The sequence below is a fragment of the Taeniopygia guttata genome, chromosome 6, assembly GCF_048771995.1.
Source record: "Taeniopygia guttata chromosome 6, bTaeGut7.mat, whole genome shotgun sequence".
Taxonomy (NCBI): Eukaryota; Metazoa; Chordata; class Aves; order Passeriformes; family Estrildidae; genus Taeniopygia; species Taeniopygia guttata.
The window spans coordinates 21,729,746-21,753,109 of NC_133031.1; the positions used below are offsets into that span (position 1 = coordinate 21,729,746).

Here is a 23,364-nt window from a genome sequence, read left to right on the forward strand (position 1 = left end):
TTTTGAACCTTGGAGGATGGCACAGCAACACAGATGTATGTGTAGCATATTCCTCAAACACGTCATTGCTATCTGTATTACCCTGGTTTTTCTGTTTTCCCAGATGTTCTAGGGGTTTGTTACCCTTACTGAATCTTCCCTGATGTCACAGAATACACTGATTGGTGCTTGTGAAAGCAGTCTGCCTTTGCCAGTGTTTGAGTTTTGAGCATTGTAACGGCAAACCCAAAACCATTCTGTAGATCAAGCACAACTTACCTTACCTTGGTTGCCAGTGAGTTCCATATTTAGGTTGCTGAGAGAACAGGGATGCTCTTGTCACTGAAAGTGAATATTGTGCACTTGGGCAAGAGAAGCTGTCAACAGCTGACAATGTGTGGAAGAGGCTCCTATTTCTAGTTCTGAGCATCTGCATTGTTGCCTTAACATTTCTTTTTACCCCTCCTATGCATTGTAAAGCTTAGCACCATGTTTTTATGTTTGGTTTTTAATGCTTTGCCTCTAAATAAGGCTAATTCATTCCTGTTGCCTGAGAAGTCTTTGGATCACTTCCTTTGGCATCTGTTTGGATATGTTACTAACTGAACTGGCAAAATTATAAATGCCATGTGTTGGTCTTGGATAAGCAGATGCCCAGTTCATAATGTGTTTACTTGGCTTTCACCCCAGAATGTGGGAATTAACTCTGGTTTTTGGTGAAGTATCTTTTGAGTACCTATGAGACATTGAGAAATAAAGAAATATATATTAAAGGATGCTGTCAAAAGTAGTTGCAAATTACCATGTCACAGTCTATTTATCTCTGATGAAATCCAGATAATTCATGTTTTATTTAAATATAAATTGATGGGGTTTTCAGTTATTTGCTGGTGTGCTGAGTTAAGCAATGCTTAACCCTAACTACAGTAATTTTTTTCTTTCCTTTTTTTTATTAAACAGATGGTGCCAACTGTTTCAAAAACATTTTTTCAGTTGTTTTTTTTCTTTAACAGATTGCTAGCTTTAAAACAACTTTTAAAAAACTCTTCACTGTTTTTTCCTTGTGATAACTATGATTTTTCTAGTAATCACTAAGAACTGCACCATGTGTTTTAAAATGCCAAAACTTATGCAAAAATTTTCTTTTTTTTTCATTTAGAAAAATTGATATTTGGATAGAGACAAGAATTAGAGTTAGAAAATGAAGCATGGCAGAACTTGAAGATAAGATGGGTTTGGAATGGGAGGAATGCTTTGGCTTTACAAAAGTTGATTCAGATGTGTGATGCAGCAGTCTGATCCTTTTGTGTTTTCCCTGTTCTTCAGTTCGTTTTGCTGTTATCTGATAAGATTAAGCACATTTGTCCCTTCTGTTCCATATGGGACACACTAAGATGAGAGAGATCTCATGAAAAACAAAACAGTGTAAGCAAAGTTGCACAAAGTAACATGAAATTTTTCTCATGCTTTAATTTAAAAACAATTGGTGGGACAGAGTGTGAACCTCTCTGATTCTGTCCAAAGTACTGTTTAGATGGGAACACTGTTGTAGTCTTCTTACTGATCTTAATTTCATGGATGAAGACCATTTCCATGGTTAATTCCATTGCCACTGCAGTGGCAGTTGTAGTTTCTGCCAGAGGAACAAGAGTGAACAGTTGTAAGGAGAAAGTATGGAATCATTCCAATTTCATTAGTTATATTCACAAGAAGGTATCTGTATGCAAATACAGCAGTCTATTCTAGAAAACTGCCTGCTTTGGCTTAACTGATCAAATATGATACCACCACAGTCCAGCATGAAATGCCGAGCCAGTTTTGGTATTTAAAAAACTGAAGTCAGACATCACAATTTTTGTTACAATGGAAGCTGACATTCCCTATCCACAATTGCATTGTATAGCAAGGAGTGATTCTGGAAGGGTTTTTAGATGTTGTTTACGTATGTTCCAACACAGGGACTGTGTACAGTGTGAGTTGTTGTAGCCACTGACATCTGAGGCCATGTCTGTAATTTGTAGTCCCTGTGTCTTCCCACAGCAGGGCAGCATAATCTCAAATCAATGCAAGTCGCAAAATGTGTGGTGGCAAAATGCAGTACACACTTATGGGCTCTTCTGTAGTTGTGTGGCTTTAGCCTGCTTGGCAGAGAATTTTCTTTAAGGCTTTTGGTGACTTTTGTTTGAGCCTCCCTTTTTAAGCTATTAACACTGTTTCCTATCTTGTCCTAAATGTTTGAGGATTCTTGGTGGTGTACTGATAATGATGATTTTTGAATGTCTGTCGTTGAGACTGCTGTGCCAGGTATCTAGGAGCATTCAAGGAGCTTGCTTCGTGTAAGAGAATTTCTGTCTCTAAAATGATGTTATTTGCAACTTCTTTTTTCTAGGGGTAAACAAGAATCTGGTAAGGCAAAATACAAAAGTATTTTTGAGCCATCCAAGCCTAGGCAGAACAAATCTGAATCTCAAGTAGCATTGCAGGATTATTCTCTCCCAGCTTTCATGTTGCTTTCAACAGATCTTACTTTCTTTCAGAATTGCTAGGTTGCTATAGAAGAAACCACAATTTTTAGCAAGCATTTGACCCTTTTTCAATAATTTGAACATATCTAAGTACGTAAAAAGCTTTCCATGTTTATCTGTAGAGGTAGGCAGACCACTTTTGTCAAATGGAAGGAATTAAATATTTGTTTTATTCTCATTAACATCTCCTAAAACCCAAGTAGATTTTGTACCTCTCATACCTCCCCAATACTGTTTTTATTAAATGACACCTTTTGTTTTGTTTTATAAATGGAGATGCATTAATTGTTCTATAAGTATTATGGGCTTCAGGATAAAAGCTGTCCTTTGAATGGTGCTTAAGTTGAGGACTTAATATTATTTTTTGCTTTGCAGTAGCTTTTGCTGTCTTGTTTTGCTAATAACTTACGAAGCACTTAAACTATCCTTTCAAATCATTGAAATATGTTGAAGGGGTTGTTGCAGTTAGTGATGCAGAGACAGAGTCTGTACTAGCACTGCAGCATATTCATTGTTCTCATGGTCATGTAAAAACTAAGTTGTTCCCTACTCCCACCCCTAATCAGTTGTAATTATTTAATGCATTAAAAACTTGAAGTCTTTCATGAAGTCCTACAGGCATTACATTTATGAAGTTATGTATTTGGTTCCTAGGATCACTTCAGTGATTCTACCCCTAAAATAATGATGCAGTAATCTAAAATTGGTGCAAGATCATGGGAATACACACATCATAAATTTATCAAAGGTAATACCCCTAATTATACTTGTGTCCTCTCAAATCAGAGGTTAGGACTGGCAGTGTGAGTATTTCAGGGGCTGGAAATGCTGTGGGTGCATCTGCCTGTCTCTGGTCTCAAAAGCTGGGAGCAGCTCAGAGCTGCTGTTTCCCTCAGCTGTCTCAGTGCTGTGCTTGGCAGATTGTGTCTGCTCCACACCCTGAAAATCCTGCCTGGTTTTGGGACCTACAGTGTATCTGACTGTGATTGTACCAGCTGTGTAACCAGTAGTCAGCTGTATGCCAGTGGAGGTTGGGCAATTCCTATCATAAATGTAAACACATAATTTTTTAGAGGATTTGGTAAGTCCAGTATTTTTATTTTTGTTTTTTTATATACTAATCTGATCTCCCAGGGACATGCATCCTCTTATTCACCAGAAACAGATTTGGGTTTTCTTTGGTTTTGAGAGGAATTTGTTGTCCAACATAATCCAGTTTTGGAAAAAAATCCTTCTATTATTAAGGAAGGTTTTTCAAGTTGCATGTTTTTCTTACAGTCAACAAAGATAAGAAATTTTAACAAACCAGAACCTGAAAACAATCCACATGTGAGTGAACATTCAGACTGGTTATTAGCAGCACCACAACAGCAAATGACAAATTGATTGCTTGATTAAAAGAAGGGAAGTCAAAGCTTAGTACTGAAGCTCTGCGTTTTGCATTTAGAAATGCTCTACAGGTCACAGGAGAGTTACAATCATGCAAAAATTAGAAAATATGTTACTGGCTTCATCTGTGCAAATAACATGGGGTGTCTTTTCTTTCTGATTGAAGTACTTTGCTTTGAAGCTCTTGACAACAGTCCCAAATATTTTGGGATAAGCAGCAAGTGCTGCTTGCTTTCTTTGTTAAGAAAAACATATAATTTAAAGTGAAAACTATTTTTATTGTAAAACCCAATAAAACCCAATATCAAATTTAATTTAAAATAACTGAAATCCAGCTAGCCTGGATTTTTGGACCAGTGCTTTCTTTCTCTGATTTTTTTTTTTTTTTTTTTTACCTTTTGCTGGTACTGTGCTTGAAATAGAACCTGAAATCAATCAGAGCATTTATATTTCTGTAGAATTTTCCCATGGTAATATTGGTTGGAGTAGGACTGGAAAATGGTTTTTGTGCAAAGAAGAGTAACAGGTTTTGTTCAAACTGGAAATAGATCTCTCTTGAGCTATCTGTTCAGAGTAAAAGCAGCAGCAGACCTGACCCCCTCCAGATGATGACCATGGGCTGCTCTGCCCAGAGCAGTCACCATTGTGTACTGCCTTTGAAAATAAAAATTTTAAAAATTCAATTCTGAATGTAGTTGGGTTTTTATATACTTACCAGTTTGAATGCTTTTTTTCATGCTGCTGACTCAGTAAATTTCACAAAGATAGTTTCCACCTCATCAAATATTTACTTTCTCATATGAAATCCATGTAACTACTCTTACAACTACAGTAACCAAATTGTATATTAGAGCCTTTCTTTTATGCTTTTATATCCTTTAATTCTGATTTATAGTGCTATAGATCATGTTGCAGTCTGAAGTCTGATGTTGAAAATGGCTGTGACCTTTGAAAGAGGAGACACTATAAATTTGCTGTTGCAATGTTTTACACGAGTTTTGAAGTAAAATGCCAGATAAAGAGGGGCTTTAGTGTTCCTGTGGAATATTCTTTTTGGTTAAAAAAACACAAGAAATGCAAGTAATTTATTTCAGTCTTTTCTTTTTTAATACAGGTGGGTGGGAGTATTTTCACTACAGGACAAACTGAGATGGCATATGTATACTGTTCTTTTGGGGCTTTTTTTATCAATAAGTGGTGAAAGTAAAGTAATGATGACTAGAAAATCCTTCTGCTTTTTGACATGTTTTGGAACTGAAAAGACTATAAATCTTTAGCTTTATGTATTTACTACAGCACTAGAGAAATGGTGTCCTTTCTGCTGAGGAAGCACTGGGTCACCTCTCCCATGTCCCACAGATAATGCATGTCCAGAAAGCAGAGGTTCTGTGGCTTTCTCCTTCCACTTATATTGAAGATATGGAGAAAAATGTTCCATAATATTTATGACAAAATAAATAGAAGTTTTCTGTTTTCTCTGTTATTTGTGATATCGTAAGACCATTATTAGTAAGGGTTAAGTGTTAGTTTCAATTCTTTTGGTGATTTCATGATATGGGCTATTTAATGCTAAGACTGGAATTATGAAGACATGCAATTTATTTTACAGAAGCTACTGACACAGAACCTCAGTTTTCATTCAGCTCTTCTCTATGATCCACTCCATTGCTGACTTCTCTTGTTATGTTTCCTGTCTTCCATTTGACATGTATGCTTCATTTTATTGCTATTAACATTCAGGATCCAATTATTTTTCAGTGTAACTGAGGATATGGAGTACAATCCTTTAATTAAAATCAAACAAACCCTTCCCCAGTACCTGTCTGTAATGTGGCATACGAGGAATTTCTTACATATCACACCAGCCAGGCTTCGTCTCGTATTCATGAAAAACATGTAAAAATGTAAATGTGCAGAAATAGAAGAGTCACTGTAAGATTCTAGACTGTTCCTATTTCTTATACACCTTTGTTTTTCAGAGAAAAGAATCAGATGACAGGGTCAAACACTGCCATATAAAATTAGACCAACTAAAAGAAATTAATCTTTGCAGCCCTGACTAATACATAATTTCACTCTTCTTCAGTAGCTAAGTGAGATTACAGCCTTTTCTATTTTGAGGTTTCTTAAGTATTTAAAGCCTTTGAAGTTTTTTTTGAAAATGCAGTCATGTCACTGCAATGTTTAAAGGAAACTGCAGCTTTTTTAACACCTCAGATTTTTATTTTTCAAAAATGACTTGAATTTTTAATAGTAGTTTCATCTTCAGATTTTAAAATGTGTTTTATTCATGTTCAAAGCATCTTCTAATAAGATTACTAAGGTGACTTTGAGCAGTGACCCTTGTCATCACATTAACTGATTTAGAAATTTGGTTCACACTGTTTCTGAATGTTCCTTTCCTGTGGGATTTTAAAACAACTTTATTCTAAAAGTTCTAGTAAATACCACTATACTTCAGTTCAAAGCTAATTTTTAAAATCTAGTAAGAAAGAAAGAAAGTGAAATATATATTTCATGAAAATGTTACATCTATTTAGATTTACTTCTTTGAGGCAGCCACTTCAACCATCTAAAAATAACCCTAAAGAAATGAGACTAGAACAGTAATTTTCTTTGCCATCCTTTTTTTACGTAATATGAGGTAGATTTATATATTGAAATACATTTTATAAGAAATCTGAGGCCGATGTTAAATTTTATTGTAATTCTGAAGCTTATAAAAGCATCAGAAAAGACACTCTAAAGGGATGAAAGTTGTGCTTTGAAGGTAGCTCAGCTTGTTTCAAGCATAAGTGGTCCTTCCCTTTTGCAGAGGAAATCAGTGCGTGTGACTACCCAAGTATTTTCTGACTTGCTGTGTACAGTGTAAAGAGGAAGTTCTTCTCTTCATTCTCTTAATTCTGCCACCCAGCCTCAGTGTTATAAAGCTGAAAACACATGGCCCTTAGATTATGACTCCTGTGTCTGATTTTGCAAATGGGCTGAATTTTGGGAAGTATGGATTTCAGATCAATTACATATGAAATCAGTAGATGATATGTGACATGGAGATTCAAATACTCTTTGACCTTATGTATAACTCTTCATTACAGTATTTCACTTTGTTTGAAAAGAGCCCAGATTCTAAGAACCAGAAATAGGTTAATCCTTCCCTGTTGGCTATATAACATTTGCATGCCAAATGCTGGCTTTGTACCAGAAGATTCAGCTCATGGTTGATGCATTTGAACAACAATTTATCTACTGTTGTTCTCAAATGCAGGAACTTAAATTATTAATTACATTCAGTATTCACAAGTTGAGCATAAAATGGTACCCTTCAGGTATTATAATAGAATTGAACTAATTCACAATTAATTGAAATTCCAAAGAAAAACTCTTGATTAAACTCAATCTGCTGTGGACTTAATTTGACGGATCTGTACTTTTACTCCATTAGTACTTTTCTGAAATACTCCTGTACCACTAAATAACTAGAGACTGTCCAGATAACCTTTACTCTCATAATGTTTGCAATGAATCACTTAAACTGAACAGAGTATAAAAATTCTAACAAACTTCGTTCTTGCCTTCTCCCATGGGTTACGAAACACAATCAGTGATGTCCTTTTACTCCTCCAAACTGTGCCTAGCCATGGAGCTGTAAAAGGAATGTGTTACCAGATTTAGAAGAATAAAAGAAAACCTTTTCTTTTTGTAAACATACTCTTTCCATGAATGCTGTGAAATGCAGTCAGGCCTTTTCTGGTCAGCCATGGCAGGCGTGAAGCTGAATATTCTTTAACTCTTGAGAAATATTTTGCTTTAGGTCTTTTCTCATAAACTCTACCAGTTGTGGTTTGTTAAGTTGAATGGTGTCTACAGGGCCAGTAAGCTTATTTTCTCTCACATGCCTAATATATATAATGCACATTCTGCTATAATAAAGGTAAATAAGTAATTCTTTTCAGTTAATAGTGTTGAGAAAAGATGGGCAGAATACATACATAATGCACTATTAGCTAAAACTCCAGTATGCCTGTAATTTTACCAAGGTGCCAATTTTTAACATAAAGTATGAATATAAAGATCTTCTTTATAAGAAAGGCAGAATAGGCACCTTAATACACTTTCTATCTAGTGTGTTTGTTTTGAAGAAGGAGGTCACTGAAGTCTTATTACAAACTGTGCTTTCAGTAATACAGAAAAGTTCCCATAATTAGAGGAGATATGCCAATGTTGGTATTAATTGAAATGGAGATTTTTTTTTTTTTTTTTTTTTTTTTTTTTACTGTTTAGGCTGGCAAAAATGCTTTTGCCGGACTGTAACAACTTTATTTAGTTCCAAGTGTATCTTGCATTTCAAGTGGCAACCTTGTTTCAAGTTTGTGGGACACAGTGAGTATGCCAGATTTTTCAGTTTATTCTCAGCAAGGTTAACTGAAATTAGACCAACTGGACTAAATTACGCTTTCGTACCCTAAATTAACATTTCATATGGAAATTGTGTCACTGTTTAGATGTCAGAATAGGACATGTACAAAGGAGCTTGCTCAGGGCCAAGGATCTCCTTGGCTGGATTCATAAACTAGGGAAATTAATTTTCTCCTTATCCTCCCTCTGCTGTACCCTTTGAAAAGTTGTAGTGACTTTTCTTACACCAAAATACATTGTTGCCTTTTCCCAGAGAATTCCAATGCTTATTGGCAGCACTTCAGTGATGTGTTGTCCCAACAGCAGAGGAGGAGCTGGATTGCTTCTCCCCTGCCAAGAATCCAAATATCTGTGGATAGAGAACAGTCAAGTGTAGTCAGGTTGCTGGTTTTTGAGGCCTCAAATATCTTGCCTCTTTTACTTTATGGAATGTGAGTCAAGGGCAGTCCCTTGAGCCCTGAAACCTTTGGAGTGTGAGAACCGGTAAGAAAGGAGCGCTGCTGAAGTTTGACTGCAAACTACTACCACAGTGTGCTACCAAAATTCTGCCATAGGGCATTAACATTTTTAGGTTTATCAAATATTTTACTTCTTGGGAAAAAAATTGATACTTTTTAAAGTGATACAATATTTGTGAAGCATGGCTAGGAGAACCTGCTAAAGCACATGATGCTGGGGAATTTGAAGCAACTTTCAGCATCTGCTAAATTGCACCTAGTGTATGATAATTCTTTATTCAATGCCAATTTTGGCATAGGTATTGTCCAATTTATTTTTTTTATACTGGAGCCTGAATTCGAAGTGCATTTTCTGCTAGACAGTTCCAATCAATGAAGTGCATCCATGGAAGTACATGTTTTCCTGGATAAACAAGTAGATGCAGCTCTGAACAGTGGCATTGTGATGAAGAGGGTAAGTCTTCAGTAGTAACAATGCCTAGAAGTGCTCATGGGGAAAAGCTGCACCTTTCTGAATTTAAGGTTTCTGCATCCCTATGTGCTTCTAGAAAATGAGTAAAAATACCTTTAACTTTGGCAGGTATCTTTCTTGACCATATCAACTTCTATGATCCTAATATTATCTGAAGTCTGTTCTTTATTTTTCATTTGCATGTAATCTTTGTTACACTTCAGTACCAGAAATCCTTAAGTGATTGGAATAGATGTGCAGTTACCAGGTGTTGAAGTAGTGCTGGACATCATGTCATGCTAGTCCAGCCTCCTGCTTTTCTAGGTTAGCACAAGGCTACTCTGTAAACGGCCTCTGTGTCTTTGGTGGATCCAGGAGAATGGTTTATTCACAGCAGTCTAAAGAAGTGAGGAGTTTTTACCTCACTGAACTTCATGGCAGGCTCTAGCCTCAGGTTAGAAAACTGAAACTGCACCAGCTTGGACTACTCTTCTAATCTAGCAACCAAAGAAAAATAACAAGTATCTGTTTGGTTAATTTTAACTGTTTGGGGAAATATGATCATATCATCTACTGTACCCCCAAAGAGCGATCAACACCAACTACCACACATGTAACCCCTCACAATGACCCAGAAACCCCCCCCCAAAAAAAGACACAAAAGTGGCAAATTACAAAGGTCACACCCAACACGTTCGCATTGAGAAAGCTGTGCTGTAGTGAGTGTGGAGCAGAGAAGCAGTGCCTGCTCCATGGGAGTCCTCTTGACCAGGCAGCTGCAGTGATCCAGCAGCCTGTAGTTACCTGGCTTTGCTGAGTGCAGAGTGCTGTATTAGTTTCACTTCTCAGGTAGCAGAAGCATGGGCTGCTTGGGTCAGCTCTTCATGTAGATTTAACAACATTAAATAGAACTCAAGAAAGTTTTCTTGGCAGCTGCATTCAGCAGAGCACTGAGTGCTACTCACTTAGGTTTACTGGCTAATCTAAAGTCCTAAAATTCTGAATCACATGAAATTTAGTAGACTTGAATTTAGACTTTAGATGACATGAATTTTAGTAGACTTTCTTCTTTATTTTGAACTGCTTTATTTAAATACAAGTAACAACAGCAGGTCTTTTATTAATAGTAAAGCACAAAGCTTTTTCACTGGGCTTACTGTTTTTAGTGAACAATTTTTTCATGTTTAGGCATGTATGCATAGAATATTTTCCTGTTTACCTGTCCACTTTCTTAACCCTCTCTTCTAGGGTTTATTATTTGTATATAGTAAGTACATATTTTGTGCCTCCATTGTAAAATGTTAATCACTGATATCAGTAGATACCACTGATAAATAGCCCAATACAGTTTTTGGATAATAGAAACCCTCATTCACCAGCCTATATTCTCGCTGCTCAGAATAATTAATTAATCAAATAAGCATCAGATGCAGCAAATACTCATCTCTATTCTGAAATCAGTACCATGGGGATCTGTAATGAGGGGGTGAATTTAATTTATGGAAACAAACTACCAACCTCAACAGTTATTTGTAATTTGTATATTTTACTCATTTTTCTGGCTTGATTGTTTAAAAATGTTCTATAAATTGATCTGTTACTTTTCTTGTGCCCTTATCCTTTCCAAGGTTACGCCTTTCTGCTGTTCCAGGAAGAAAGTTCTGTACAAGCTCTGATAGATGCCTGTCTGGAAGAAGATGGAAAACTTTACCTATGTGTGTCAAGTCCCACAATCAAGGATAAACCAGTAAGCAGCTTATGCCATAACACTTACGCTGGTTGCTAACCCATTTGCTGTTACTCTTTTCAGCTCATAAATAAATAAACAATACTTAGAGTTAATTTCTTGTCACTCCCTGTTTCTGACCTTGCTGTTACATTGACTTGACTTCCTGTATCAGCATACCATGGCTTTAACATTTGTGTTTTTCTGATAAATGCCATGTTCAATTAACTTTTATATTTGGTACTCTTGGTAGGCTTCAGGAATGTGTACCTTTTACAGTGTTAGCTATAAAACAATGGAATGGTAATTTTTCATCTATTTGACTTGAGAGAAAAGAAAGCCTTATGTGATGAAGAAACTTAACCCTGCCAAATCAAAATCTAGATAGCATCAAATATCCCCTGTATTTTGTTAGGTTTTTTAATTATTATTTTTTATGCATTCAATAGCTAATAAATTTATAATCTAGGCCTCATTTACCTTATAGAAACTATGGGGTAAAATCAACTACTGCAGACAGCTGTAGCAGAATGAAAGATAGTAGCCTATTTTTATTGTACACATCTCTAACATTCCTTAATGCTGGTCCTTTTTTGTGCCTATGGAGAAATACAGATGAGGTGAAAACTGCAGGCAAATAAGATAAAAAATGTGCTGCCTTTTAAAAGTACTATTAAAAATCTTGCAGAGATGAATGAACAACCCAGGATTGCAGCACAGTGAGCAGGCTTGTGTGATTCCTAGGATCAAAAAAATGGATTGATCAACAGCTTTATCTAAATAACTTCTGAGCAGTTTTTTTCTGTTTAATCTGAAGATTTCTTATCAGCTGTGTTGCTTGCTGCTCAATAGAAGTAGGCATTCACATATTATACAAATTCCTTTCGTATCCATGCACAGAAAGTAATTTTATCAGCTCCTATCAGTGCTTTTAAATTTGTGTGATTTCAGGAAAGCCAGAAGCCCAAACTGCAGCTGTAATTGCACATACATGGTAAAATGTTCTGAAAACTTCCTTTCACAGGTTTCTTCCTATGATAGTGATTAGGGGCAGGGAATTAATGAGCGTTGGAGTTTGTCATGAGGACACTTAACTCAAGCCTGGCCTCTAGAGGTTAAAAATGAGTTGTCCCCATTCTTTCAGATACTTCGATAACGTATGTTCTCAAATTGTCTTCATTCTTATAAAACCAATTTACTGCTTTTGAAAGTTCAGATTTTGTTTTTAATTGTAGGAAGATTTTGCATGTTTTCTTACTTTTAGTTAAGTGGCCAAGTTCCTCTGCTAAAAATGATCCTTAATACAGGTGCAAATTCGACCTTGGAACCTAAGTGACAGTGACTTTGTGATGGATGGGTCTCAGCCTTTGGATCCAAGAAAAACAATCTTCGTGGGAGGAGTTCCACGGCCACTCCGAGCTGGTGAGTAGAAGGAAAATGTAGGACACGTAGCAGACTAAGTAGAAAATATGAGGAAAGATAAACAGCATCTGTAACAGATCAGAAAATGGACTTTGTGTTTTCCAAAAATCACAGCTTGCTTTCTAAGATAAGGAGTATCTTCCTTTTTACAAAATACAAACAGTGACAATTTTTTTATCTTTTAAATAAGGTTATTAATTAGGACTGCCAATAGAAAGAGTTTTCCCTGGCTTTGCATAATATCCTAGATCTTGGCTGATTTATTGTAATGTAGACCATCTTAATCCGAGCCCTGATTTGTTTGCTGAGCCGCCGACAGGTTTCCCTATCCTTTAACTAGAAGACAAAGACCAGACCCTTCTCCCAGACCCTTTCCAAACCAATTCCAGCCTCAGCCCTATGATTTCTGTTCCCTTTTATTTAACCCCCTTGCCTTAATTCTTCCATGGAGCTATGGATATGGCCTCTCAGCTATTGTCCCGAAGAAAAATTTCTCCCACAGAGGTCTCTTGGTGGCCTCACATGAAAGAGCATTTTCCAGACTTACTCCTAATGTAGCTTCCTTCCCTCAATTTTTTTTCTTCACCCTCAGCTCTTTTTCTTCACTTTTATTTGCAGAGCCATAGACAAGATTCCTTAGGTTTTGGCCAGAGGAAAGATTTATCCCAGCCCAGGACTCCTGGCAGTCCTCGTTTTGAAGGCCCCATTTGAGGACTGCTCCCAATAGTAGCTCAACCCTAATTCCTTTCTTCTAAATCCTGACATTTTTGGTGAGCCAATGACAGAGTCATGAAGTAATTTAAAACATTTCTCCTCGCCAGATCTTTTGGCAACCCTCACTTCTGTTTATACTCCCTTTCCATCCTCACTCCAAGACAGCTGCATGGTTTGTCTTTCTCATCCTCTCAAACTAATCCTAATCCTGGGAAACTGTAGTAGACAAGGCCTCTCAGTCGCTGTCTGGAAGAAAGACTTTCCTTGTAGCTCTCAGTTTCCTTCAGCAGCCACTTTCCAGCCCACTGGAACTTCAGCTTCTCACTTTATATTGTGCCTAATCCTAAATCTTTTGGCAAACTCTACCAACATCCCCCAGCCATTGCTGACAGTAAGATTTCTCTTATTCCAGATTTCTTGGCAGCTTTCACTTTCCTCACCATCTTAAAATAATGCCAACTGTAAGGTGGTAATTATGTAAATAGTAACAATTAAACATTAGCTCATTCCTAATGACTGCCTTTATAAAACTGTATGCCATTTGGCCTGTCACAGATCACATTTGAAATGCATTGCATTTGAAAACTGATGCCTTTAAATAGGTAACTTCTCCAAAGCAGACAAACAGTTTCAATTTCTTCTTGTTTGCAGCTTTAAAGATCAGATACAGAAGTTCTTCCTGAGATATTTGAGCACTGCCTGGTTCCTTTGCCCTGGAATCCTATATATTCTTTCTCTGTTGACAAGAGTAACTTAGTGGAGCTACTATTGTAATTGTGTTCATGATGTTTATTCTGTACTGTCACTTTTTGAGACCGCTACCCAAGTGATGATTCCAAATCATTAGAAAGCAGAAGAATCTATTTATCACTACATGATGCTGGTAGTTTTTCCTTACTTCTTGGAGCAAAAGTATTACCTGGTTTGGTAGAAAGAGTCAGATAATGGTTTGCTTGTTGCAAATGAACAAATTAGCATATGGTCTTACATGCACACAGATTTATACAAACACATATTTTTAGTCAATTTACTAATGAGAATTTTAGGACAACTATGGGAATTTAAGTGTTTTGTATTTCTGAGTTTAAATTTTATTTTGGGTAGTTAAATGGTAACTTGCTACAGAAAGTGTTTTCACACATTAGTCAGCCACTATAAAATGGCTGACTTGGCAGGGCCTGCACAGGTCTCAGTTCTTGCATTGTCCATCTGACAAATTTGTTGGCCTATGAGGTTTTACAGAGAGCTTGGCTCAGTGGCCATACAACCTTGCACAATTTAAATGGCTCTTCCTTGCTTTCTTCAGCCTCTTTACTACTTCCTTCAGTTCTTTCCCTTAACTTTCCTTCTGTATGTTCCTCAGCCATGCACTCAACCTGTCTGATTTTATGAATGATATTTGTAACTTCTTTAGAGTTATTGTTAATAATATAAAAAGCAAAAACCATTTCAAAAATCCACAACCAAGCTAATGTTCTACCAAAATACCATTTTAAATTGCGTCTATAATGTAGGCTTGCTTTAGCTGCAGGAACTTTGGATGTTACACAGGTTTTTGTTTCAAATGTGAAACGCATCTTTGATATCTTTTGAACCTTAGTACTTAGGGCAAAATATCAGATTCTAAAAACAGGAATATTCCTATGTGATCTTACATGTACAGTAACATTAAAAAGCCTACCAAGTACCAAAGCTTTAATATGCAATATTGTAAATTCTTGTTCATCTGATACCTATTTTAACAGCATAACTCTGTATTTTTTTTCCCACTTCAGCTACATCAACTTTTTACAGATTCTGGTTTTTGCCTTTATAGTTTACTATAATTCATGTAAGATTGATTGAATCTGTGTTTTACTTTGGAATTTTAGACTTTGGAAGACACATCTGATAAGGCAAATGGTGCTTTTTAAAATGCAACCATCCAAGTGCAACACCATGATTTATGTTAAATCTATTATATTTAACAATTGACTTCTTGCAGTTGAATTGGCAATGATTATGGACCGTTTATATGGAGGTGTCTGCTATGCTGGCATTGATACCGACCCAGAGCTGAAGTACCCAAAAGGTGCTGGCAGAGTGGCTTTCTCCAATCAGCAGAGCTATATTGCTGCTATCAGTGCTCGCTTTGTCCAGCTCCAACACAATGACATTGATAAACGGGTAAGTAAAACAGCATGGAGCACAATGGTTGTTACCAGACTGTACAGGTATTTAAAAAATCTTTATTAGCATTGTGTTGGAACACAATTTAAGTTCTGAACAGAAGTGTAAGTTCTGTTCTTCAGATGACATTTGTCAATTTTTCTAAAGCTTATTTAAGCATCTAAAGCAGAGTGAAAAAATACTTTAAACATCTTAAATAACTGTTTGGTGCTAAACCCAGAAAATAGTTGATTGTAAGCTCATTTGTCCTTGGTTCTCTTTTGAATTCCATAGGTGATATTCCATAGCATTTCCCAGCTTCTTTTTCTTCCTTTAGTTGTTTGTTCATTGTGCTTTTAGTTTAGTTTAGTGACTACTTGTGTAGTTTCTGACAGTTTTGCTATTACTAGGCCATTTGCTGTCAGCAGTGTATGTCTAGAGATGAGGTCTTTAAAGCACAGGTTTATAGCAATTAAAATAGGTCATGCTGACCTCAAAAGTCTTCAGAATTATTTAACTAAAACCAAATGCCAAGAGATGCTTGATGGGCAGTAGCAGGAGAAATGAGATTATTTTTTTCAGTTGATATGAAGTCCCTAAAGGGCTTTTCAAACATGGAGTAAAGTTACAGAATTCACTGAAATTTGACTTGAACACATTAAAAGAAAGCATTACTTACTATCCAGATTTTTTTTTTTCCTTTAGAGCTTCTGTCTTCACCTCTTGATTACACATACAAACAACATCCGTACTTTGAGGGCTCTGCATTTAGAATTATTCAAAAGGACACATGGCGTGGACTGCTGCTATGTATTTTTCTGATAGGGATGGTTTGTTTTCTCCTTAATCTGGTGTAAATGGTTTATTCAGAAGTCATTTAACAGGTACTGGGTGTGTCTATTATGTGCAATATGCATATAAAGCTGCACAGCTGCAAAGTTCAAACTATTTTGACTTTATCCTTACAAATCTGAATTGTACTTTTTCTCAGTTTCAAGGAGGTCATGGAGTTACAATTCCTCAAACAATTTGTGTATGGTGCTTTGCACCATATTACATTAACTATGACAAGGCTATTCTTAAGAATTTCTTGTCCATTAGATTCTGAAAAATCTTTCAGAGAGATTAAGAAGATTACTTTTGGAGTATTAATCACATGTTGAACCCTTTGAGATTTATACATCAGCCATGCTTGCTAAAGGGTACTTTCTAAGCTTTAGGCTAAAGCCACAAAAGGTCACTAGCTAGTAATTTTTTTTCATCAGTATGTTCTTTTTTAATTTGGTGGACTGATAATTTATTTAGTTATCTTTTATCTATTTTAAAAATAGATTTATGTGTGAGTTTGAAGAAGTATGAAGTCTCTTAATGTGTCCTTAAATTTTAATCCAGTAGATTCAAATCCCTGAACGACACAGCCAACTTTCTTAAAATCATTTCACTAGTAACCAATACAAGAAGAGACGAGACAGAGAGAGATAGAAAGAGACTCAATTTGAGACCTTCACAATTCATGCTTGGGAAATTTGAGTAGGTGGGGATCTAGAGCTGTGCTGGACATTGGACCTGCTTTCTTCCAATATCATTTGAGACAGCGCTGTTCTATTTTACATGATGCTTCTAATTTTAGTGATATGACATTTGATATGCAAAATGGCAGTTATTCAGACTTGTTCCATGCAATACTAGTAGCAGGATGTAATTAAAAAAAATAGATTGGCAGCCCAAGCTGTTCCTTAGGCAAGAAATACAACTCACTATAGAAGCTTTACTTCAAAGGAGTAACATTTATTGAAGTGTGATCAGGATAAGATGAAGTAAATTCAGCATAAAGCTTTTTTGTAGAATGTTTCTTTTCTTTCAGCTTAACATTTTATTCTATGTTTCTTTAAACCTCTGTGTATTTAAGTGTTATTACTAGGCTCAGGTTTTCCTTGCAATATACAAATTGTGGTGGACTAGCACTTGCTTGGACATGTATACTTTAATTTTTCTATCTTTTCTAGTGCAGTTGATTAAACCACTTTATAAATAACATCAGAGAGCCATAAGAATTAGACATGCATGAACTCAAGATTTCCCTGTACTGAATGAACACTCAATTCAAATAAGTAGGCACAATTCATAGGAACATATTCAATGTCTGTAATAGCATTATTGCAAGTGCCTAATCATGCATCAGTCCTGCTTTTCCAAGGAATGTTGAATAGTTGCGAAAGCACACCCTTCTTTCTTGACATTTTCTGAGGGGTAAAGCACATGGTATGAAAATTTAACTACCAGCCTCTTGGATTAATACTGCATCAGCTGAAACCCATCAGAAGAAACAGAAAAAATTAAAATATTGGGGGTTGTGTTGTTGCTTAGCAAAACTATGAAACATTCTTACGGTTGTTTTCTTGTCCTTGGTGCAGGTGGAAGTGAAGCCATATGTGCTGGATGATCAGATGTGTGACGAATGCCAGGGCACTCGCTGTGGTGGAAAATTCGCTCCGTTCTTTTGTGCCAATGTTACCTGTTTGCAGTATTACTGTGAATACTGCTGGGCCAGCATACACTCTCGTGCTGGGCGGGAGTTCCACAAACCACTGGTAAAGGAGGGAGGTGACCGGCCCCGCCACGTCCCGTTCCGCTGGAGCTGAACCCCGGCCGCACCCAGCAAGAAGTACTGGAGTAAATAAAATTGAGTGAAAAGAGAGCGCTGCCTCAGGGCTTAGTGTTCTGGAAATCTGTGCATTCGTCCTCGACTTTAATGAAGATATGGGTCTTTTTATTACTATTATTATTATTTACAGTCACATTACTGAACTCAGTGTCCAGTATAATACAAACCGGCAGAGTGTAACTGTACTGATTTTGCACTTTGATTCACACAAACATCTGCTTGGTACCTTAATTTCCTACACAAGACTTGTCACTAGTGACATTATGTAGACTGCCATTCTCATCAGTCTTCACTGGGCTGATGCGTATGTGATGAAGATTTTTTTATTGTAATTATAATTATTTTTATTTTTAAACTGGAGCATGCACTTATTTTCAGAAATTTGGACTTGCCCCTAGCAGATGACTTACCAAAGGTAATATTCACGAGTAGGTGGCAGATGTAGCAAAAACTTAAACAGATATTCAGCAATCATTAGTTTGGGTCATTTAGAATAGTAATAACCCTTAAAGAAAATAAGCCTTTAGTTGCTCTCGATTTTGACTTGTAAGGATGATACCTCATAAGCTGGATCAGACTTTTTTCTTTTATTTTGCTGAGAGTTTTTTTTTTTGTTTGTTTGTTCTGTTTTGTTGGGTTTTTTGTTTTGTTCTGTTAGGTCTTTTAGTGTTATGTAAATGTATGCTGCAATAGCTTTTGCTGCTATTAAAATGGTATTACTAATACCATAATACTCTATTCAGGCTAGGGTATCAATTAAAAATGAATATGTGATTAAAATAGTGATGGCTGCTGAAAGGAAATCAGTATAGCATACAGAAAAGCTTCCAAGGAAGGTCAATATTTTTTGACTGCATGTTTACTTAATCAGGTTGCTGCATGCAATAAATTTTATATATGTCTAATATAAAACCTGCCCACAATGCACAAATTATGAATCTACGTAGGCTACAAAATGCTCAGTAACAAAAAAAATTGATTACTGACTGGAGGAAGGCATGCCTCAGTAAATGTAATGCTTCTGAAATTAGGATCAGCCCATTACAGAATGATCTATATTACAACAAATATAAAAACTAGCTGTAGGATATTCTTAAAAAAAATTTGTGGATGGTAGATGAAGTACTTTGCGGTGCTCTGTTATATATTGTGCAATTTATTTTATATAGTAAAGTGATTATGTCTAGTACTGTGATCAAACTTAACTGTTAAAGCCTCTGTATCTGACATTAACACATTTTTGACAGTTCATAACAGGTACATAAACAGAAATGAGCTCTTAGTTACAATCTCTTTCCTAATGCTTGCATCATTTACGTAGCTGCAGACCTTGTCCAGAAAACCAAAGAGCTCATGCTGGCGTACATACACTACCGATTAGATAGTCTGTCAAACTACTAACCTAGGCACATTTAAGGAAGTTAGGAAACACAGTGGTGCTAAAGAAATGTCTGCATATTAAAGTAACATGAGATGTCTGCTCTGTGGATGTGGCGTTATCTCTCTAATCCCTGGATGTATCCTGTGAAGCTTGAATACAATTAAGACCTGCTAACACAGTGGACATTTTTTTAGCATGAACTATGGGGCTGCAGATAGCATATAAATATAAACACACTTGGTATACTAATGATTGTGAGAATGTGTACACTATTTTTTTTTCCTTTTTCCTCCTTTGTTTTTGCAGTTCTGGGGACAATCTGACTGGATATGACACCGCATAGTAGATTTAAATGTTCTGGGTTTTGTTTGTTGTGATGTCCTTCTTTGTGTCTAATTTAGTAAGTTGGTTTTCCCAATGTTTAGTTGCAAGTATTGGCTTTGAAAGGATTTTTTCTGTTTTTGGAGAAAAAAAAAAGAAAAAATAGTTTTTTACTGGTTTAAAATGCTTATTATAATTATCCCTTTTGAAGTTACTTCTGGGCGGTTTTGTGATATTGCTTTTCCCAGCCCAGGTGTCTTTTCTGTTTTTTTTCATCTGTACAAGACATTTTGTTATGCACTACTTTTTGTATCTAGACAGTTTTCAACAGTTGGCTGATGATTTTTTTTAAAGAAAAAGGCATGCTTTCTGACTGACATGATCTTTTGCAATACCTCAATTTTGAAATATAGGAAAGAAAATGATATTTTCTAAGTAAGTTTATTCAGAAAAATATATATTAATTTAATTCTGCAAGAAAAATGATTTAACAGATGGGTAACTTTATTTTTTTCATGCTTATTTGAGTTTTTTTGAAAATGAAGAAGTTAGAGCTTTATAACTGTAATATTAAAGATCATAGCTAACCTACAGAAGTCTACCTAATTATGTGAAAGAAGTAAACCTTTTTGAAGAAATACCCCTCTTTCATGTAGAAAAATACTCCCAGAGAGAAAGAGAGTGAGAGAAGCTGGAAGATGTACAATATAGCATAATGTGGGATTAAATCTGAAACAAAATCATCATAAAGAACAGGTGTAAACACAAACTCCATTTGGTGCTGAAAGTTGTGAATAGAAGGTGAAAAAATATTTTCCCTTAATTTGTATATTTATAATCAAGTGTGATTATGCACGACTGACCAGAATTGTGAGAGTTCTTCTGTTTGTATTTTTTTAAAGAGAACTTTTTTTAGTTTATTAAATTATGACATGCTCCCTTTTGTTTTGTAAATGAATGTGCCCCTGAGTTGTTAATATGTTATATTAAAAGAGGGTCCTTCAAAAAAAAGTTATTTTTTAAAATATGGAGTTCTGAACTGCAACTTGACTAAGAAGCCCCTGGGTACAACAGGTCCTATTGTGGCCTTTTCTGATGTGAGACTTGAACTAGTCGATTTTTTTGAAGGCTAACCTAACCTCGACTATTTGTTGTTATGTGCAATACTGTTTGTACTGTTTGTATAAAAAAAAAGAAAAATGAAAAGAAAAAAGGCATAAATCTTTATTGCAGATTTATTTTCATTGCAGACTTTAGACATTGTGATTCACTAAAATCATTTTTCTACTGTCAAATATGTACCTTTTCTTCATGCTGGTATTTTTTCAATAGTAATGTAGCCTTTGTACTGAGACAAATTTTCATTGTTATTTTTAGAAAGATTTTTTGCTAAGAAAAAAATTAAACATATTTACATATTTTTCATTTTTATTTCGTATTTTCTTTAAGGAGTGCTTTCTCAACCATTAATATAGTTGTTTCTGGGAGAGACTTTCATATCTGGTCAATGTCATTAATATTATTTTGTATTTTTACTTGGAATAAATTAATTTTATGATGCTGATTCTTTAAAAGTTTATTTTTTTCATTTTCAGTTATTTTTGAAGCTAAAATCTTTGTAATATTGTTACTAAAGTGTCTAGTTTTTTGAAATGCAAAGCTTTATGTATTAACTTGCTGATGTGGTTTACAATAGTGTGGCAAATGATGAAAATGGTTGGTTATGTAAAGTGATTGGAAAATTGTAACAAAGAATTGGGCAATAAAATGACAGAATGAAGCAGAAAAAACATGATATTTTGAAAAGCCTTTTCCTTTATCAAAATGATTTAGGGAGATAATAGGGATGTCACAGTACCAGTTCGCTGTCTAGATTTATACACCACCAGTGTTGATGAAATACTATTGCCGTTATAAGGAACTAAATCTATTGAACAATGGGTTTTTGACCCTGCCCATTCAGCATAATTCTTCATTACTTTTCTTGTCATGAACTCAATAAACTCTCTTTTCAATAGCTTTAGATTGAACCTCCTAAAATATATATTCTTCATTGTATTTTGCCACCATGTTATTTATTTAACGAAATTGCCCCTTTCCTGCACAAGTCCCTCTCTGCATGCGTTTCTCAGTGGCAGCGTGGAGCAGACTGTCGGTGCCCACAGCATTTCCTAACCCAGCCGCCCCATGTGGGTGGGAGCTGCCAAGTTAATGCAAAACACTCTCTGTCCATCCCCTGGTAGCAATGCAGTAACTCATATTGCCACCACGTCTGAACATCCATTCAGCTTCTTTGTCTTTCTCCGTTCTTCTCTGCCTCTCTTGTGTCTTTGTCCTTTTTTTCTTTTGTATTGGCAATACCAAGGGCCAGTATCAAAATGCTTTTCACCTCCATTTTCATCACCTTTGTTTCCCTATGCAGCCAGAAGAAACCCCTTCCTGAAGCCAGTGACTCTGTTCTGGCACCTGAAACAATCCAGACTAAAACTGGTGTTGCGTAAACAGGGCATACAATGACTTTCTCTAGACAAAACTCTCGCTTCCACAAGTTGCAGATGACCTTTTAGACTTAACTTCTGCTCAAGTGTTAGAGTGGCTCGTCCGTGACTTGGGGAAGAAATGTGCCCAGAGTTGGTCTATTGTGTATCCTCTGTGTGTTCAGTTCTGTAAGTAATGTATAGACTAGATCAAATAGTGAAGTAAAATTTAGACTCAAATTAGGTACTACTGGTTGGAATGTACACAAATTGCAAACAAAGGAGATTAAGGAATGAAGAGGGAATAAAAAATTCCTGCTAAGTGGTACAAAGTTTATGCTTATATTTCTGCTGACATGCTTGTATTTTATAGCCTGCTAGCAAGGCATGGGCTAAAACAAATTGTATTGCAAATATGCAGTTAGCAAATAACTTTGCTGATTTCACTATGTTAGAGTAGTTAAAAAAAAAAAAAGAAAAAAAAAAGAAAAAAAAAAGGCGCTTAACTGGGAAAAGCTCCCATGTTAATATTTCAGTATTGTGACATCTCTACTTGCAAGGTATGAGTGAAAGATTAGTCACAGATTTGTAGAAATGTCTCTTTTGTTTAATCTGGCTTGTATGTAGTTGCTTTTCTGCTGGTTTGTATGATGTCAGCTAAACCCTTTTTCTTTTCCTTCCTTTCTTTCTTTTTTTTTAAACAGACAAACTTCTTAATCTCTGCTGCTATAGTGTTCTATCATACCACGGAGTATTTTATATTCATGTTAGTGACTACTCTATACCCCAAATGGGTAGCTGGTCAGAAATCACATTGGTCACATAAGTCTGACACACTCAAATTTACATGACAAAATGTTCATCAGTAAGTAGAAAACCAGGGTGCTAACAAGAGATAATTTTGCTCATTTTTCTTTCTTGGATGTAGTTCTGTTGGGGTATAAAGTATTAGATATTTGTAATTTTACTGTCAAATTAATGGACATAACTTTTAGAGCATTCACAGCTAAGATCTCTGTACTTGTTTTTCAACTAATTTTAAATGTACTGTATCTTTTATTACATGTTCTCTTAGATTGTTTTTGCTAGTAATTCTAACAAGGCTTCTTCCTTTTTGGCTTGGACTAATGCTTGTATGGAACTGCAGTACTGTGACTAAACATGGAGCTCAATGCTGCTATTGCTTACAACTGCTTAAACTTTGTAGTTTGAACTTTATTTTTTTCTGTAATAACTTATTAAATATAGTTGTATGAAGTACTGATATTTGTCATCCTTTGCACATGCTAAGG

At 35.8% G+C, this 23,364-nt stretch overlaps 1 protein-coding gene across 16 annotated transcripts in view; it reads left to right on the forward strand.

Moving 5' to 3' along the window:
* CPEB3 (cytoplasmic polyadenylation element binding protein 3) overlaps window positions 1-23,332 on the forward strand; it is an 82,059-nt gene extending 58,727 nt beyond the window's left edge. For all 16 annotated transcript variants that reach the window (XM_030276126.4, XM_030276118.4, XM_030276120.4 and 13 more), the window contains 4 exons: window positions 10,847-10,965; window positions 12,252-12,366; window positions 15,065-15,246; window positions 17,643-23,332. In XM_030276126.4, coding sequence (XP_030131986.1) covers window positions 10,847-10,965; window positions 12,252-12,366; window positions 15,065-15,246; window positions 17,643-17,870 — 644 coding nt within the window. In that variant the 3' untranslated portion in view covers window positions 17,871-23,332. The remainder of the gene's footprint in view (window positions 1-10,846; window positions 10,966-12,251; window positions 12,367-15,064; window positions 15,247-17,642) is intronic.
* The last annotated feature ends 32 nt before the right edge of the window (window positions 23,333-23,364 follow it).